This window comes from Passer domesticus, chromosome 4, assembly GCF_036417665.1.
Source record: "Passer domesticus isolate bPasDom1 chromosome 4, bPasDom1.hap1, whole genome shotgun sequence".
In the NCBI taxonomy this organism is placed as follows: domain Eukaryota; kingdom Metazoa; phylum Chordata; class Aves; order Passeriformes; family Passeridae; genus Passer; species Passer domesticus.
The window spans coordinates 73,259,157-73,279,824 of NC_087477.1; the positions used below are offsets into that span (position 1 = coordinate 73,259,157).

The window sequence follows — 20,668 nt, forward strand, 5'->3', positions numbered from 1 at the left end:
TTAATTTTTTTTTTCTTTCTATAAAACTTCTCTTGGAAAAATGCAAAAATTAAGATACAGCAGTGGATAAAGTAAATCAGCCAGAGTATATACACCCAAGTGAAAGAAAGTTTTAAGATGGAGAAAACTGGCAAAGTGGTGTTACCATGAATAAATGATGTAATACAGCAATGAAACTCAGTGTGATCATTATGAGACAAATGAAATGCCTTAATTTTAGTACTAAGACTCTAACAAGAAAGTTTAAAAGTTAAACAATAGAAGAACAAACACATGTGTACTAAACATTCCTGATTCCAGTACAGGACATTATGTAAAACTGATGCAAAGAGTTACAGAAGCCAGATAGCTCTGAGAACTGAATGTACAATACTTCTTTCTGTCAAAATTGTTAGCAGTCTCTGTCTAAAGAGGAATGCAGGAAGGGAATCCAGACCCCACTGGATTAATAAATACCCTTAGGACATTATTAGGAATAAGCATGCAGAAAGAAAAAGCAAAAGATGGATCAGCAGAGAGCTCAAAATGTGCTGAGATAAACTGAAAACTGCCAGAAGTCAAGCTGAGTTAAACACTGAAAATGATATTAAAACAAATAGCAAAAAGTTTCTCCAGCTATCCAAATAAAAAGAGAACAAGAAAAGAAGAAATGGGATCACTGGGAGTTGCACTGTGTCAGTACTCGGCAAAGGTGAAAGACAGCCCAGGTGGGGCTTGAGCACTGAAGGAGTATTTCATCCAGGGAACAGAAAGTACAGTACTGAGCAAGGATGAAAAGCTAGAGTAAGGGTAGGCCAGTGAATCACTGGCATGACAGAAAAAAAAAAATGGATGGAAAAAAAAATTCAAAGCACTTAATGTACTTAAACAGGGAGCAACAGGCTCACACTGAATTGCAAGCCAAACACCTCCTACCATTAGAGAAGGGCAACTACAGTTTTTATATTTAAGAGAAGAAAAAATATCGAAACAAAAACCTTATAATTGCCTGTTATGTGAATGGTAGTGCCAGCAGAGAGGAAAGAGTAAAATAATACCTGTGCAACAGAATGCCTGTACCTGCAACAAAGCTGTCATGTAAGTATTGGGAAACCGTAATGGACATCAGCGTGCAGATCAACCTTTTGGCTACAGAGAAGATGGGCGAGTGAGGTTTGTTCTGTTGCTAAATAACACTCGGCCACCGAGGAACACTGCCCCAAGGTAAAGGGGTACTAGCAGCAGAGCCAGGCAGGCGCGGAGCTGCCCCGGGGCTGCCCCGGAGCTCTCCCCGAGCTCTCCCGGAGCTGCCCCGGAGCTCTCCCGGAGCTCTCCCGGACCTGTCCCGGAGCTCTCCCGGAGCTCTCCCGGAGCTCTCCCGGAGCTGCCCCGGAGCTCTCCCGGAGCTGTCCCCGGAGCTGCCCCGGAGCTCTCCCGGAGCTCTCCCGGAGCTGTCCCCGGAGCTGCCCCGGAGCTCTCCCGGAGCTGCCCCGGAGCTCTCCCGGAGCTCTCCCGGAGCTGCCCCCGGAGCTCTCCCGGAGCTGTCCCCGGAGCTGCCCCGGAGCTCTCCCGGAGCTGCCCCGGAGCTCTCCCGGAGCTCTCCCGGAGCTGCCGGGCGGAGCCGCAGCCGCAGCCGCGGCGACACCGCGTGGCCGCCCGGAGAAGCGGAGCGCAGAACTGAGCCCGAACGGACCGAAACACAGCACTGGGAGCCGCTGATCCAGCTACCTTCCTCTGTGATTAAACACTGTCTGAACATCAGCTACCCTCCGCAGGGGTATGTCCTGCTTTGTCCACTACGACATTCATCTCTCAGCACACCATGGACACATCAAGAGCCTTCCTAGATGCCTGCTTTCCTAAATACACAACACTTAAAATCATGAATTATGGTAAATGATTAGCTATTATACATCCACATATACAGAAACAAGACCTATTTTCACAGGTGGATGTAAGGAGATGCAAGCTCCACTCCTGCCTGTTGATCGCACAAGCCTCACACTGATGTGATGTGTTGTTAGTTGTGTTCTCCTGGGCATTTAAGTAATGTAATGTGGCAAAATTTCTTCTAGAGCAAAACAACCCTCTTCCAGTTTGTTCAGAGGCTGGACAGAAAAATGCAGGGCTTTTGCTCAGCATATCTGGAAACATCACTACCAATTCACAGCCTGCTGACTCACTCCACTCTGCATGTAACCACCTGGCACCAAACCTACACCTAACACGTTTATTTTCTCTGATAGTCACTGACTATGCCACAGGCACAGGGCTGAAAGTCAGACTTCTCAAGCAGAAGTGCAAGAGGTAGAGATGCTACTCTTCTGTGGCCAATGGGGGACATATGACAGACTATAAATAATCAGAACTAAATAGGGAAACACTGACTAGAGAAGGAATTAGGATGTCCACAGGTATTAAAACAGTCAGGTAAGTGAATAAAAGCATAAGGAAAGGAAAAGTGTAAATTTCAGGAAGATAAAACTTCCTCAATTTCATTTCTGTGTAGCTGCTAACTGGGTAATGCAGTCAACTTTCATGAGGGACAGAGAAATGCTGATAAAAAGCAATGGAAAATGAACTAGAGAACCTATATTGGCACAAATGGGATATTGACCCTGACACAGGGGTGTGAATTATCTATTGAATTTCTAGTTTATAGTTCCACATTCCCAAGATAATAAAAAATATGAAAGAAGTGCTAGTATAGCAGAATGACAGGTAGAGCAACATTCTCAGGGGAAAAAATGAACACCATATGTTGTTCCTGTATAACAGTTCTTGATGTGCTATGTACTTCTCCCTGCATTTAAGGACTGGTCTCTCAAAACATGTGTGGAAGAGCATCAGATTTACTTCATAAAGCTTTCAGACATACCCCATGTGTGTATGAGAATGAAAGGTTTCAAAGGTGCTCATTCATGGGGTACAATTTACAGATGTTAAGTGTGTGAGGTGGTCAGACTTGGTTTCCCCTGCACAGGGAATCCTGTAGTGCACCTTGTGCACATGTTTGTGATTTCTAGTGAGGATTAAGGATTTAAGGATTAAATTATTAAATTTCTTTAAGCTAGACCAGTGAGACTGATGATCTAAAATAAGTTTTCTTCTTTATCTTGTTACAGCCTTGTGACAGACTTTGTAGCATCTGTTTTCCCTCTTCCATGGCATAGCTAAGCCATAATTTCCTTAATATAAGTTGATGGAGCCAACTATCACATTACCAAAATGCCCACAACACTGACATCCTAGCCCTGCTGCCAGACATGCCTTGCACTGGGTGCATTCTTTTGGAAAACTGCTTCCCCAGCTAGTTTACCCTGGATGACCTGCTACTGCTGCATGGGGTAAAGTGGAGGAGGCAAGGAGAGGAACGTTCCAGTTATTTCTTAAAATTCATTAAACTTCTTTTTTGTCATGTATGTAACTTAAAATTCAGGCCCAATAGTACTGCTTCTGACTTGTTGAAATGTGTAATAAGAAATGTGTAGAACATGCTTTTGGTCCTGACAGCTAGCATGGGCCAGAATTCAGTTACAGAATATTCCACCTGGAATATTTCTGTGACCTTACAACTGAGAGTGATAACAAAACAATTTGCCTAAATTAATCTTGGGAGCAAGGAAATCTTTATGTGTATCATGATAGAGAAGGAATGGCTCCATCAGTATTCAAAATACATAGTTTGTGTCAAGGACTAATTAGCACAAATGAAAAATCTGCTTGATACTGCCGTTCTGTCTACTGAAAATAGGTACCATATAATAAATGGGCACTTTTATGAGGAGTGGCTTTTTGTGCTAAGGAATCTCTGCTCTCTGCAGTTCATTTACACAGGCAGTGCTGCTCCCTTCACTAATAAGAAACCATCAACGGTTTCACCATCGAAGTCTGGAGGCACTGAACGCTCACAAGCCACGGCACGACAGACAGACAGATGGTGTGGCTCTGTCAGAGATGAAGCACAAAGGCAGCCGGGGAGCAGTGAGCGTGGGGACCCCCGTGCCCCAGCAGCACTCACGGCAGCACGGCGCGGCTGTGCCCTCCTGCGCCCTGTCGCTGCCCGCCGTGAGCGACAGCGAGCGCGTCTCCGAATCCGGCGAGTTGGTTCTGGTGTCCACATCCCCCTTCAGGATCAGCCAGCTGCTCTTCAGCTGCAGGGAGGAAAAACCTGTTATGAGATACAGGATTTAACACCTGCAGGCAGCTCTCCTGCCTCGGCTGTCTCACATGCCTCGTGAGCTGCGTGTCTGTTAATGCTCACCGCGGCTTGTGCCATCCTTTATCAGATTATAAAAGCTGACTGTATAGTGAATTAGAGATCATAGCTACCAGAAACTTTTAATTTTCATCTGGGCTGTGATAGTTTCTCTGTTCAAGAAGCCTCCAACTGTGCCCCACTTCAGAACATGCCCTGTGTAATTTTCTCATAATTAATCTGCTCTTGACATTTTTCTTCTAGGTTGATATGCACCCTATGTCTGCAGGATTAGCTGAATCACCAATGTTCATGTTGAGACCCAGTGAAAATCCATAGTTTATTGCTCTTAATCTCAATATCCCTCCTTCTCTTTACTGTAGAACTGTCAGCATGATATTCTTATGAAAAATCCCTTCGCCAGGATTTTTTTCCTGAGAAGCTGAGAAGCCTCAGAAAAGAAATGTAAATAATAATTATCTGATGCTTTGGAATGTGGCACGTGCATCTTTGATTGGTTTCATGTGAATTGTTTTTACTTGATGACCAGTCCCAGTCTGGCTATGTCGGGACTCTGGTCTGTCACAGGTTTTTATTATTCATTCCTTTCTTAGCCTTCTGATGTATTCCTTTCTCTCTATAGTTTAATACAGCTTTAGTATAATATTTTTTAATATAATATCATATAATAATATAATAAATCAACCTTGTAAGAAATATAGAGTCAGATTAATCTCTTCTCTTGTCCTAAAACCCACAAACACACTGACATAGAATGTACATTCTAAACCCTTTGGGTGAGAGATTAAGCTTTTCTATGTCTTTTCAGAAGACCTAAAAGTAGTAATGATTATTTCAATTATTTAAAATAATACCTTTACATATGAATGTGTTTTAAAAACCAGTTGCTTCAAGAATGATCAATATTTCTTTTCGTTCTTTCTGATCATTACCTTCTTGCTGTCCTGATCCAAGCTTCCATCCTCCCCATCGGATCTTCTTGCTGCTGTAAGATTAAATTAATTTTAAAAAATTGAACAGAATGCATCTTATTTTTTGTCTTCTGTTTTGACTGTAGTTATGTTCTGAATATTTTTAAGAGGGGGAGAAAAATCAATTTAAAAAATAGAGTTTGACAGAAAATTTGATGTACACAGCTATAGTTTCACATAATTAACTGAAATAATTTTGAAAGTTTTACAGTAATACTTATTCTTCATGCATACAGTGAATTTAGAGAATCTATTCCTGCTGGATTTTAAACTTGCATTTTGAACTTTTGGGAACTGATTGGTAGGAAAAAAAAATTATACATCACAGCTTAGGGACAAATTTCTATGGCCACCATTTACAGGGAAGCCAATTCTCCCTTCTGTGTTACAATGACCATGAAAGTACAAGTAATCACACAGATATTTTGTAGTCAGCACACCTGGATCTCCTGGGATCCCAAAGAGTGCAGACAATCATGGTAAAGAAAATTATGAACAAACTTGGCATTGCCTCTTTATAAAATATGCAAGAGAGAATGTGTCAGACTCCAAAATTCAAAATTCTTGACCAACCAATTTTTATGACTGTATTTTCCTCTTCTGCCCGTACTGTCCTCTTAAAGAATGTTTCCCAAAAAAAGTTGCTGATGTTTTATCACTGGGTTATTTCCTTGTAACTTTCCAACTTGCTGAGAAGAAAACCAAAAACCTCAAAGCTCTTAATTAGATAGTTTTCAACCCTCCAGTGTGTTTTACCTTGTCTTTTATTTCCCAGGGTATTGTTCCAGACAACAAGTTACACTCGAGGATCTTACAGAAAGTTTTGTGCCAAATTTCACACAATTTCAGGTAAGTTCTTAAAATTTGAGCCCTACTTGCCTTTGTATCCCTCTGGGTAGTTAGGGGAGAATTTTAATGGTGCAAAACTGGAATGTTGGAAGGACATAGCATAACTTTAAGCTTATGAGAAATGAATGTGACAGGGGGGGTGTCTGCAATGCCTGAAAACAAGGCCCTGTGCAATGCAATGTAGACAGAAAACATAATTAAGAGAAAGAGTATGATAACACTGAAGTTAAGGCTCAGATGAGATTCTTAGAGACAGAGATGGAGAGGAGATTGAATTGCACCATTAGAAGTGCTGGAAAACTCCCAGCAAGTTGGGAAAAACTCTGCCCTCTCCAGTTCCCCAGCCACCATGTCTGCAGAGAATCTGCCCTGTGTCTAAACAACACAGGCAAAAGGCCACCACCAAAAGCATTTCAGTGTTATTCTGATGCAATTTCTGGTGCCACTGTACAGCTCACATCCAGACCTTGACTGGTTTTGCTGAGGAGGTGGTAACTAAAAAATTACAAACTGCCATAAGGAAAATATCTGTAGGTTAGAGGTGAAAATCTGGAACTGTAGAGGGTTTGGCTGCTTCCCCCCACTTCAATTTAGTGGGGGGGGGGGAAACTGGGTTAGAATATATGAACAGCATTATGAAAAAGGTTTTCACAGTTATCTCATAGCATCCTGACAAGGGTATTTTCCCAAGATGGGAATTTGCTTCTCTGAGGAATAAAATAGGAAGGAATATTCAAATATGAATAAAGTCCCTACACTGCAAGAAGGACCTAAACCTGGTTCACAGATATTTTAGGAACACACTCTAAACTGCAAGTCGAGAAGTTATTCCAGGTTATGTGTACAGATCTTGCTCTCATTAAATCAGAAATCCATATAGAGGGTCTGATGCATTTTTGGAAATTTTTATTTTTGTTTCAAGACATTGATGTTTTCAAAGGAAAAACACCCCATGCTTGATTCAAAATTTCTATTCAGAAATGTCAAGAAACCGCCACAAGATCTTGAGAGCATCTGACTTCAAAGAGATGCAGAGAATTTACAGCCAAAATCCGTGAGGGCCATGAAGGCCAGCCCCTCCCAAGCTCCTGAGAAGGCTTCATATATCACATTGCTGGCAGATAAATCCAAGGGCCCTCAATTTCATCAGTACTGAGCATTAGCTTCACCACTGCAAGGGATACTTGGTTCTGCCATGAATCCCAATGTGATTTCAAAATTTTTAGTAACTTTGAATGATGTTCAAATACTGCTAAAACACAAACACACACACAACCATGCAGGCTCCTACACTCTTCACTTCCCAAGCCCAGCTCTGAGCCTGATCTCGTGCATGTTCCATTCTTCCACCACCTTTTTCTCATTCTGAAATTGATTGTTTATAATAAAAACACAGAAGCTGTGGCTACAGCAAATCTGTTGGGTGCTGATGTAACTAAAACCTTTTAAAGCCAAATGTTTTGGAAGAGCTTCTTGCACTTCTTGTTTAAAGAACATTTTTGTGCTTGTTTGTTCAAACTTGGTCTCCTCAACAAAGGAATGTTCTCTGGCTCCTTTTCAGCATGAATTAGTTCAGTGTCCCTCCACTGAGGAGCTGAATCATTGAGTCAATCAAGAACAAAAGATAAATACTTTAAAATTTGATTTTAATTTGTATTATTTTTATTGGAAGGAAAGTTTATTGATTTTTGTTGTTGTTGTTGTTGCTGGATTTTATGGTTTTAGGGTTTTTTTTAGTTAAATTATGTTTTGTCCTCTGGTAGAAAAAAAAAAAAAGTATTTCCAGCACAATCTTTCAGAACATCTATAATCTAGGAAAGAAAGTTAAAATCATAGATTCTTGTTAACCTATTGAGATTGCTGACTTGCTAGTTTAATTCTCTGCTCACTTCAGTGATTATGAGCACAACTCCATACAGCAATGCAAAACTGACATAATCCAGACTTCAACAGACAGCAAACTGATATAAAAATGCCCAGCCTGCAAATATAAAGCTGTTGCTTAGAATCCTCTTTGCAAACCAAAAGTATCTATAAAATAAATTACACAGCCAGGATACAGGATATCAGAGTCCTATCATCAGCTTCTGTAAATGACTAAATGTTACACTAAATGACTAATAACTAAATGTTACTTTGCATTTGTTCATGATTTTTCCAAACACTATTATAATATTAAACTTTTTTAGCTGTTTTTCTTTTTTTTTTTTTTTTTTTTTTTTGCTCAGCCTAAGAAGTTGTGTCTAATGATTTATATTGAGGAGCAGGCACAGAGAGGCAGGAGAGGGCAAACATGGCATGGAACAGCAGTCAGGCCATAGCACAGCACTTTATGTGGCACTCATTATCAGCTCTGAATCATCACAACATATAAAATACCAGCATCCCATTTTTCCCATATCTCCCAGTTTTTGAGAACTTACTGTATCCTTGAACATCATGTTATACCAAATGCTATTTAATTTTCATGTCACTTCTCCTTTTCTATTTGAGGTTATAGGGAGATAATGAAATTTACTTAATTTACTATTACTTAAATTCAGCAAAGACTACAGCAAACAAATTTGGGGGTCAATACACATTTTTTGCAAAGACACATAGAGAAAACAGCAACAGAGAAAAGCAGACTGTACCATGCTGTTTGTAGATAGGAGGTTTCCTATAGATGTTATCTTTTGCACCAGTGTCTGAGGAAGAGGAAAGAGAAAGGAAAGAGTGAAAGAGTAAGCAAGCAGTTCAGACCACGCTGTTCTTGTCTCCTCTCAGCAACAGTAACAATGTAAAAACTTCAGCAAAAACTGCTTTTTTCAGTGGTTTGCCATTCATTGGTTATTGAAAGAGAATGGAACTTTATCCATCATATGCTGAAAACCTTTATACCTACCTATGCAACATAATCCCTCCAAGTCCCTCAAAATGCTCTAAGACAACTTCAGTGGCATCCATTTGGTGACAAGTAGGTGGTTTCATCTGCACTACCAGTATATACTTCATAATCAGCAAAAAAGAAACTGGCACACTTGCCACTAGTGAAAATTCATGTAGGAGTACAACAGACTACTACAACTGTCACACTTGGAAAAGGATTTTCTCCATTATTTATAAATAAAGTGAACATGTTCAGGTACAAATGTTTATACTGTAAATGTTTTAGGAAATCCTATAATTTGTCTTTACTTAGAATGGTATAGCTAACTTGGCCTTCCAGAAATTTTCTGGAAGCACTCAGAGCCACAGTCTAGGGTTCCTAAATCATATTGTACAGACATCAGCTTTACTCAGTACTATGGACTTGAGCAGACAGAATTCTGTTCTGTTTACAAAAATATTAACCACAGCAGCAAAATGTGAATAAACAAAGGATTACAGTGAGGAAGTAGATGTGTTTAGCAATCAAAAAGCTAAATGGTGTGCTTGTTCATTGAACTTGAAAACAGTAGAGTACATATACAAAGATTGCCACAATGAACCTCCTGCAGTTCTGAACTCTTCCAGCTTCTTTTGAAGTTTATGTTACTATTACTTAAATTCAGATAATAGACTGATAAGAAAAAACCCAACCAAACAACAAAAACCCCTTCAGTCATTCCTCCTGCACACAAATTCAATACATCTATGCAGTTATGGCACTATAGATCATAGGATCTTAGAATCATTAAGACGTCTAAGATCATCTAGTTCAGCCACAAACCCAGTGCTGCTGTAACTTCGTACTGTTGGTAACATTTTTCAATCTGTTCTTTCTGTAAAGCAATTTTTTTAACATATAGGTACATGAGCACACAGCTTTCTTTTATTTTTGAAATGAAGTTTAACAACAGATATTCACTTAGTAGACATTTTCTTTTTCTGCACTTCGAAATTCACAAATCAATGCCAAAAAAAAAAAAATTACATTCAGAGGAGAACAAACAGGTGCTAGAAATTGTAGATCAAAAGCTAAGCAGTTGATGCCTACCTGGAATATGGAAATGCCTAGGAGCCTGCTGATAGACAGAAGGTGAAGATTTGCTGTCAGAGTACATGGATAAGCTTGGAGTGCTCCGACCACTTTCACTGCCTCCAAGGGGAAGAGCAAAGAAAGCAGATAAAAGAAAAATGGAAAGCAAAGTAGAGTATTTCAAGCATAAAAGCTTGTTCAGAATGACTTGTTAATCCAACAGTTTTAAATATATGTTTTTGTAAAACCCATTCTTTTTCAGCATAGTATATTGGCTCAGACTCCTAACACCTCATAAAAAAATTACTATCTGATAGATATCAGATTAAGATGTCCTACTTTGAAGTGAAAACTTCTCTTTTAATAATGCTTTAAAAAAGAAAATCGAAGGATAAGAACATCCAGAATCTTGCAATGTGTTTTGCATAGCCTTAACTGAATAATCTATTGATCAAGTTTTTTAAAAGTTAAATGCTATGGCTCATAGCCTGCCCCTGAAACTAGTAATGCACAATTCAGTAGTGTTCAAATTATCTCAAAGCAGGACGAGACCAAAATATCAACATTATGGTTAAGTCAAAAAATCCTGCATATATCAGTGACAAAAAGAGATGTTGAAATTCGGCTTTCAATTGCAAACTTTTCCCACAGGTAACATGCCACAGCATTTTTATGCAAACAAGGTTGGATTATCAAGTCATGGATCTATAATGCCATAGTCACTTCACCAAATTTCAAGATACACATAGGATTTTTCCATTTTAATTTTTCCACTTCTTTTTTCAAATGCTTATTAGGTGCCATTCGTCTCCTCTTGGCTTATTTCCCTAAAGCACACTCTATGGCATTATAGTGCTGCTTGGCAAACAAAAAAGTAAAGCTCTACTTTTTTGGGACTTGTAAAATCCTTTTAGTTTACAGCATTGTTAAGCAACTGGAAGCAAACATGACATTTATTCTTACATCAAATGACTGTTAATCTGCTGTTATTGTTTTAGTGTGGATGAAGCACAAATTTAATGGCTGGTAATGATGATGGTGTAGCAAGTTTCTCTGGGGTAAAGAAAGTGCAGCAGCTCAGGGCATTACATCTGCAACAGGTCTGCCTTCATGAAGGGGAAGTTTGATAACCACAGAGCTCCTGGGTTACCAGAGCTGTCAGGGCCATGCCTGTGGAGTGGTCTCTGCTGACACACAGTGGGTGCATGGCCATCCCACTGCCACCAAAGCCAGCCTTGCCATGCACCACTGAGGTCAAGGGGACAGTGCCACCGAGCTCAGTGAGAGCAGAGACAGGACAGACGAGGTCAGAAGAGCGTGCTGTGCTACCTCTTGACAATAGACTAACTAATCCATCCTAGATTTTGTGTCTTTCATGTTCACACTAGCCCCAAAATTAAAACTCAAAAGCTATTCAGCTGCAACCACCCAATAACAGTGATTTCTTGTTGGAAAAGTGTAATCTGGGACACTGAGAGATTGAAATCCCAACCACAGGTGCTGAGAGCCTATAGTCCTTCCAAAATGTTAAGAAAGCATTATGGAATTACTAAGAATCTGGTGCATCACCACAAGCTTGCAGGCAAGTAGTCCTCAGACAAGAAACCAGACAGTTATTCAGTTTCTTGATTCCCCCTTTGCTCTTGGATGGAAAAAAAATGGGCAGAGGTTTGCACTCCACATTTATGAATTCCCTCGTTCTTTGCTGCTTGCTGCCCAGATTCCTGCCTATCCCTATTAAATAAAAGAAGCCTCAATGTCACTGGTAGATAATAAAATAAGGTTCATTATTCCTCCAAAATTCTTAAAAATTTTGTAATGTCCTTCACTCAAATTGGATATTGTTATTGGAGTTTTGTAATTTAAACAGAAAATGAAAGTTCTCAAGCAATTTCCACAGTGTATTAATTCCTCATTTACTTAAAAATTAGCATATTATTAAAATGTCTATTCATATATGATCTGCATGAATAATCACTTCATTGAGCAGTGACCCAAGGTGCTGGTATTGTACACACACAGAAAGTAATTTTTCAGACAGGGTAGAGTGTCAGCAAGGAATCAGGAGGAAGCATTAATTAAGAGGAATAAACATGTAGGAACACAAGATATAAGTGCAAGTACCAGGGGATAGGGAATCTAAAAATTGCTCAGTTCAAGGATCATCTGTGTGGAGCAGTTTGCAAAGCCATCACCTCTAACTTGTTCAAAATGGAAGAATTAAGGATGAAATTATGGAAAAAATTTTTCTTGGACTCCATTCATACTAACTGATGTACATTTGAACTTTCATTCTGCCACTGATTCAGATAAACATGTGAGTAGTTGTATTTCACTTTTTGCATACAAAAGTAAGTGTTTAATAATAAAGCAAACTGAAGACCCATGTATAAAGTTAATGAGTAGGAACTACAGACAGCCACTTAAGCCAGGCTATAATTTAAATCTCTAAAATGAGACTTTGCCAATAAACTATCTCTTTCAAGGTTTGCTTAGTATAGACTGAAGAAGAACTTCAAATAAATTCTCAGAGAAAAGACAACTACCAGAGAGAGCAATTTTTCAAACTTTTGGGTTTGCCTTCTGCCATAAGCAGCCACAGGCTGTGATCTTCTCTACTGATCAGTGAAGAGCAAAAAACCAGAATCTTGAACTCTTCCCTGGATGTTGTTTAACTTGGAAGGAATCTGGGAAGGCTTACTTTGAACTTGAGTGCAAACCACAAAAACATCCTTGTGTCTCCTGGTTGCTGACAGGGCAGGCTGTACTTTTAACCCTGTGTGTGCAGAGCCAGCTGACCTGGGCTCATTTTTGTGAGACCATGCTCCATTTTCAAGGGACTGTCAGGAAAAGTATAATATTGCTTATATCTCCTACTTAATCAGCTTTTATCTTGTCTGTGAGGATGGGAAATTTTACAATAAGTTACAGTAAGAGCTGTCTAAGTTCAATACTGAAGAACAAACAGATGCCACTGGTTAAATGAGGGAGCTGTCCAAGCCTACTCACGAAACAGGGCCCTTTAATATCTCTGCCATGGTGCACCAAATTAGAAATTTTTTGAAGTTTGATGACTAATTCTTTTCAAGTTTTCAAAGCCAAAAATAAAAGGACTTTGGAAGCTGTGCTCCTGCACTAGAAAGGAAAGATAATTTCCACCATGTTTTAAGGAAACATTTGTTTCACCAGGGCTCAGCACACTCAAAGACTCCATTACCTCAAGAGGAACTACCACACCAAGCACAGGTGCTTGGAATATCACACCTATCACTTGTAGTAGCATGAACTGTGAAGCTTTATTGAAGTGAGGTTATCACAGAACTTATATTGAAGACAAAAATCCTTAAAAGAGCACAAACAAAAATCATCTGCCTTCGTGATAAATAACAGCTCATCCCATCACACTTCATGGGAGTGAGACTGCAGAACACTGATGGAAGAACAGGAAACTTAGTAATCATATTTGTCACTGGAAAAAATTATGAACCCTGTCATTCTCAGGAAGAATATGAAGCAACCTCACGGAGATCAAAAGGAAGATTTTGCTTGTCTTAATTTCCCTAGGGTAGTAATGTATCTGTCTACTGGAAGTGTAAAGGAATCTCTTTTATGACATATGTGGAGTGCTGGTTTTAAAAAGATTACTTCTAGTATAGTAAAGCAGTGTATTATTTTTGGATCTTATAATTAAAAAAAAAAGAAGCAGGATTTCACTTTCTTAAAACTGAAGTGGCAGCATTAAGGTTGGTCTGGATACAAACCAACTATTGCTACAATCCCACACTTCCCACACTAACCACTTTGAAGAGAATAAAAGAGCACATCCACACCATCAAAAGGCTCCTTAAGATAAGGAAAAAACCACATTCTGGAACTCTGAATTTAGAGACCTTGAAGAGGATGAAGCAAATCTTCTGACTCATTTTGGACACAGACATTAATTCAATGTAAACCAGTGAAGAATCTATTCAACCTTGGCAGGGCTCAGGCTTACCTATTTAGGAAAATTATAAAAAGGTTCACCTGCCTCACAGGAACACTGTGAGGCACTGTATGGTACTGCCTGCAAAATATTTTAGCTCCTTGACAAAAAAAGTGCCTCAGAATTGCAAAATATTATAATTTTGATCACATTACTAATAATTATTTGGGCACAAGGAGCTCCCACTTGATGATTCCTTCATCCAAACAGCAGCACTTAATAACTGCTGCTGCCCTGAAAAACAGCAGGTAGCACTGAGCAGAAATTCAATGGCACAGGAGTGCTGCCAAGCAGCTGCCAACAGGACTGGGAAAGAGCTTTCCATACACTGAAATCGTGTGCTGCAGCACACCAAAGAAGTTTCTCTTAGTACATCAGGATGGATAATACCATCCAAAATGAGAGGACAGATACAAAACCAGTTCAAGCAGTGCCTCAGAGAATACCAGGGATTGTGTCAGCCTTTCAAGAAATGTGTGGGAGGCTGACTGCTTCTGGTCATGGAAAGGAGCTTTGCAGGTAGCCTCTAAAACAACAAACAGTTTAACCTCATTGGCTTTTTCCTCCAAAATTGTCTCTCAAGGATCATATTTTGATGTTTCAAGCTTGATTCTGTACCTGTTTATCCCAGGGAAATTCAGCTGACTTTGGGCAGCATCAGGGCCCAAAAAAGATGCATTAGTTATTATTACAAAGGCAATGAGCAGCTGCTACTCACTTGAATGTGCAAGTCTGTCTCCTGCAGAGGGTCATTCCCTTTTCTTTACTGGTTACAACCTCAAGAACAACAGTTTCACTTTATTAAGTCAGAGAGTATATGAGAGTCAAGGAACAGGCACTGAAAGTGTTTGCCATTCATGTGGCCTCACAGTTCATACTGTTACTAGAGAAGACAGAGTCAGGGGAAGACAAATGTGGTAGGTGAATGCCTTCTCTCTCAGACATTTAACCAACTGACTAAGAAAAAGCCTTTGCCTCGAAGGTTCTTGGCACTGTCTCATCCACAACATGGAGGTTGCTAGAAGTTAATATCCACTGCAAACAAAACTAATGGCAAGGAGAACAGATTCAGTTACTGTTTTATGAGCTATAGAACAGCTTAATTGAGAGTCAGTGCAGCTGCACTGATGTAACCAGCTGTCATAATTTTTGGCAATGCTACAAATAATATGAAGAATAGCTAAATGTAGGTTGGAAGTTTAGATAACTGATCATCCTGTGTTGTATCAAATGTGTAAGCTTGTTATACTATTTAGCATCACCAAAAAGGCTAAAGGTATTTTAGAACAGACTTTTAAATATTTCCCTTACTCAAGTTTCATTATAAAAGCTAATTCCTTCCCTCTATCCCTTTGAAAAACACTGAACACTCACTGAAAAAGCAAAAATAAAACACCCCATACCCACTCAGTTTGTAAAACTTACACAGTACATCAAGGAAGCATTTGCACAAAATTAAGACAAATTTTATCCAAGTGGAAGCCATGCTTGCACAGACATAAAAGTGAAACACAGCTGAATAAATCTACATTATCACAGCACGGTTTTGCATTCCTGGACCTTACCTTTGAAGAAAGGGATGTAATGATGTCTGAATGTAGATGTAAGGCTTGGGTGTTGGGGCAGGGAGATGCAGCTACTGGTACCAAGACTGTGAGTACCAGCTGGGGGCAACAGAGAGTAAGTGAAAATAAACTATTTAGTTCACTTACTGAAAGCCACAAATTACAATGCCATCCTTTTTTTTTCAGGAACATTTTCCTCCTGATGCTTAGAAAACATACAGTTTACATTTAAGTCTTCCTCTTTCTCTGGTTATTTCTAAAAACATGCCAGTGGCCATGCCATGGGGTCGGCCAAGGGACAGGGGCTTTCCACAGACAGAAAGGGCATCACCCAAAATGCTGTAAGGCATCAGAAAATATTCCAGAAAAGGCACCACAAAAGGCATGGCTGCACTCAGGGGAAAAACTGCATATTAAAAAGCTGCAAGAGGGAATGAGAAATGCTCATCATGGATCCAATGAAATGAAATGGGAAGAGCCTAGTCTCTGCAGAGATCTGTGCCACGGTGGGCCCAGTTCTCACTGTTGGTGCTGCACACTGGTGGCATTTAGCTCACAGTGCACCAGGGCACTCGGGTGATGGCTAATTTAAATACTTGGAGAAACATCCTGAAGTTATTTGAGCTCTGAAAGTTACATATGTGATTAAGTACCTTGAAAAATACTCTCAAGTCATCTCTGCTTTGCTGCAATAATGTGCTGATAACGCAGTTTGGAGGATTAGTGGCAATTATTAAAAATTGTGATTACAAAGATTATCTTCTAAATTTTAAAGCATTCAATTTTATTTGGAATTCCTTTTGCCTTTCCTCCTTGCTTTAACATTGTGCTACTAAGATGAGGTGTGACAGCTACCAGACCTTCAGCAGAGATTAATTCACTCTAATAGATTTCTTTATACTCCACCTCATTTCCATTTGTGTAGTACAAATATTCAATTCCTGTAAAAACTGTTTCTGTTACCTCTAAAATCTTCATTTCCCCTGGAAAGATTAAGAACTTGCATATTTCCAAACTAGTTTAGAATTATAATGTATCCCCAATGGAATTAAAAGACAACCAAAAAACAAATATAAATGCTCTGTGTTCTTCACCTAAATGATGGAGTAGAGAAAACATACAATTAATTTTGAGCAACTTCACTGATTATTTCCAAAGATAAAACCCTGTACAGAGCCTGAATATAAATGGGGTTTTGCAAAGCATTTCCATGCAAAGGTCAAAATGAGATGATCCCTCCTGTCTGTGTGACAAGAGCACCAACACAGCTGCCACCACAGCCCAAAGCTGCAAAAACCCCCTGTAAACTTCTCAACTAAAGCAACTTGGCCTTCAAGATTCAGCCATCAGAATTAGTCATTCTTCCAGCTCTTGCACAGTGGAGAGGGGACAAGAACCATGACCCTGTGGTACAAGAACGTAACACAAGGTCACTCAATCACCCTCCTGGCTTTGTGTGCATTCACTGCTACTGTGCCACACCTTGGAAGAACTGTGGATTGACTGTGTATCTTCAGGCAGGATGAGACCAGGATTAAGTCCCTTAAACCCTCCTATCTTGTGTCTACACAGAATCAATTTTTCGTAAATGCCTGGTTTTGTTTTCTTGGATGCACATTCCTGAAGCACTTGTTTCCTTTCTCCCCATGGAACTCGCTTTTCACCATAAATAAATCCCTGCAAGGCACTGCTATTCCACCTTAAACCCCTGACTGCTGGAGTCAATTCTACTTACAACATAACACAAAGTAATGGAAAAATCCAGAGAATAGGAAAGGCTGCTTTTTGATTACCTGGTCTGCTGTAATGCTGAGGAGAATGGGAGGTGGGGGTGTATCGACCATAGCCCAGGGAGCCAGCAGAGCTAGGACTTGATGTCCTGTACTGCTTGAAAGATCTGTCATCTTGGTCACCCTTAGAGGAAGAGAGGAAACACATATTATTAGGGAAGGGAAGCAACTTCTCAAACAGGCAGAATACGCCATCTCACGTGTTTCTGTGCTGTGTAGATGGGAGTCAATGCTGTCCTAAGAGTCCATGCAATCCTAATGAAACGAGGTGGCTTTCAGCACCTCCACCTGCAGAGTGACTGAAAGAGCTCTGACAAGTACCAGAGAATGGTCATGTTGCCAGGAAAGTCAGCACAGACATAAATTTAAAATTAGAATTTAATTTGAAAACAGCTGTAAAAGTGTTGTTTCAGGACAGTGTAACTTCCTGAACAAATGAAAGTGGGTGGAAGATGAGCTCAGGTCAGCATGACAGTACTATGGTACTTTGTACCCATATGAATAGATGCATAATGGTTGCAGACAACACAAACATCACCATTTGCTGGTTTCACTACACCATGAAACTGATTGTGTATAAATTGTCCCGTGTGCCACCCTGTAACATGGTCATTACCCTAAGAAACCCAATATTGACACATCAGCATTAATACTGCACAGTTATGCAGAGCCATTCATACAGTCCAATTCCCACTAAACCCTTGGCTTCAGCCAGTCAAAACCATGCACACACCCTCCAAGCCTCTGATTTTCAACAGCTAGTTAAACTGCAACTGCAGTCTGCAAGTTGGGTCTTCTTAACAGTAAAAACACTACTGAGTGAAATAGATGGGGAAGTGACTTTGTGTAAACTTGCTATAAAAGAAAATTAAAATTTCCCCTTAAGATGTGAGAATTGGCTTAAGTTCACATTAGAACAAATCAATGTAACCTGCAGATGCTCTTTTATGGAATGTCATACTCAAAAAAATGCTTCCCTTCTCCTGTTCCAGTAGGAAAGCATGAAGATATCCTACACTGTATGAAGTGTCACTCACTTATCAGGAATATGTGGATGCCTTTAGGAATCGGTGTGATTCCCACTGGATCATTTATCATTTAAGCAAACCATACATCCTATTAGCCCTACCATCATCTCCCAAATTCCTATCAGAACAACTTAATTATGTCCATACATTCATCTTCAGATGAACTTGGCTTCTCTGGGACTATCCTTGACTCTACAGAGATGTACAATATTCTCACATCATCAGGTTTATCCTGTGGACAAGATATGCTCTGTCCCTTCAACATCACCCCAGACCTACCAGCTACATTTTCAAGAGTAGAAAATCAGCTTGGAACAGTGGTCAGCAGCATTATTGCTTTAACATCAAGCTCAGAAGTAGTTTTACAGAAAGCAAAGAACAACTGATGCCGCCTTCCCAAGCGTGCAGTGTTCTGTAGGCACTCTGCCACCAACTCCTCTCAACACCCAGCTCGAGATGTTTCCTTCTCACTGCACCTACATTGTGTAATACCCACTCTAACCTTTGTGGAGAGAATTACGAGCAGCACTGCAATGGCTCCACAAAATTTTGTAATGATATTTGAATATCATATGGGTGTCAGCTAATGGTCTGTGATGTGTCCAATTGTTTGACACAGTGGAACTCTCCTCTAGCAAAAAATCCCTGCAACAAAACTGGTGACAAGTTTGCAGATGATGATGCCCAAGCACCTGATCACAGATTGCTCAAAAAGAGACAGCAAGCACAGAGAAGCTGGATAACATGGGAATGAGTATACACAAATCATGGCAGTCCCAACCTCCACACCAGTATCTCTTCTGGAACTTAATATTGGCAGTTGGTAACTAAATTTAAAGGATATTGTTATGTTATGTAAACATCAAGTTTTCATTTGTTTCAGACCTTACCTTTGTGTACCTTTTGTCTCTGCAAGGAACAGTCAACCTAGTCCATGTCACCAAATATTACAGGAAGCATGCTTTTATTTTTATATTATCAAATAAATTACATCTCTACTGGTTAAATTCTCTTCTAAGCAGTTCTTAAAGTCCTTAATTCTCCATGATTACCAAAATTTTGCTGTACATAAAATTGGGATAATGGAGAAATTAGCCACAGCCCTGATATGTAATTGAGTTACTATCTGGGAAAATACATTAAATGCTTTCACTGTTTCCAAAGTGACGTTTCTTGAAATAATGACTAACTTAATTAATGCACATCAAAATACACAGACCTAGAAGCTCAGGTATGTGCAAATGATTTAAAAGTAGGTGCACACAAATAGTATAAATAGTTTAACTATTTGTGGAATAAAAAAATGAGAAGAACAAAAGAAGAGAAATCTATGCTGAGCACTAATTTGAATCAGCTCACACTGGCAGCTTCAAATGTGAACATAAATCATATTTCCCAATATAATTTATTCAGTAGAGCTCGAAGAAGTGACCACCATACAACCTTTATTTTGGAAAGCAGAAACATGGATGACAGTGGAGACAGATGCATACAGATGACAGTCCAGAAGCAGAGCATGTATTGAACACAAGTAACACTCTGAAAATCATGAATTATAAACCCCATGCACTGTAGAGCCAAGGGGTGAACCCCACACTTCAGACACTGCTGGTTATTAATATGACCAGGTTTATGCATCACAAAATGGGTCAGAATAGGAGAACAAAGGCACTAGGGATTACCTCAGTAGGTGTTGGAGAGAGCAACTGAGGTGACTGCAAACAGCAACACACAACAAATTAGTGATACAAATTCATGCATGATGTTACTCGTGAGAAGAATTACTCTTAAAATATCACTATCCATGTATAACACATGATACAGTTAGGAAAAACACCTGTCAATTAAGTTAGGGCAATTTTTTATTATCTGTTTTGAATTAAGTACATAAGGACTAATATATAAATAATTTCGTATTTGTCTTTGAGTGATTTCTCTATACAAAATCCTGGGGTCTGGTGAGACCAGTCCTGGTCACAGAGAAAGGCAATAGGGAACTCTCAGTTAAAGCAACTGCCTGAAACTACACACAAGCCCTAATTAAATCTGCATTGAAGGACCTCCAAAATCAGCACTAGAACTGACCATTTTAAGGGAAAGAAAAATACCTGCACTATTTATTTTCAATTAAACATCATGTAATTTGACAATCTGCTGCTCATTTTCCTTTCCAAATCAAACAATGTTTGGTTAGTTGAGCAAATAGACTGAAAGTATTGCAGCTGCAGGTAAGAAGCCAGGATGCTGAAATTTGGGAAACAGAATTTTTTTTCCCCCCCTGGTAATATCAAGGATAATAAATTACTATTTCCTGGTTGAAGCACCAGGAAATATATGGGATTGCA

At 39.6% G+C, this 20,668-nt stretch overlaps 1 protein-coding gene across 12 annotated transcripts in view; it reads right to left on the minus strand.

Annotated features, from left to right (window-relative positions):
• ABLIM2 (actin binding LIM protein family member 2) overlaps window positions 1-20,668 on the minus strand; it is a 128,875-nt gene that overhangs the window by 17,710 nt on the left and 90,497 nt on the right. For 3 of the 12 annotated variants that reach the window (XM_064418764.1, XM_064418765.1, XM_064418775.1), the window contains 7 exons: window positions 20,006-20,038; window positions 17,299-17,419; window positions 15,506-15,604; window positions 9,977-10,078; window positions 8,652-8,705; window positions 5,131-5,183; window positions 4,001-4,133 (listed from right to left, as the gene is read on the minus strand). In XM_064418764.1, coding sequence (XP_064274834.1) covers window positions 4,001-4,133; window positions 5,131-5,183; window positions 8,652-8,705; window positions 9,977-10,078; window positions 15,506-15,604; window positions 17,299-17,419; window positions 20,006-20,038 — 595 coding nt within the window. The remainder of the gene's footprint in view (window positions 1-4,000; window positions 4,134-5,130; window positions 5,184-8,651; window positions 8,706-9,976; window positions 10,079-15,505; window positions 15,605-17,298; window positions 17,420-20,005; window positions 20,039-20,668) is intronic. The other 9 variants (XM_064418771.1, XM_064418767.1, XM_064418768.1 and 6 more) reach the window with 6 other exon arrangements.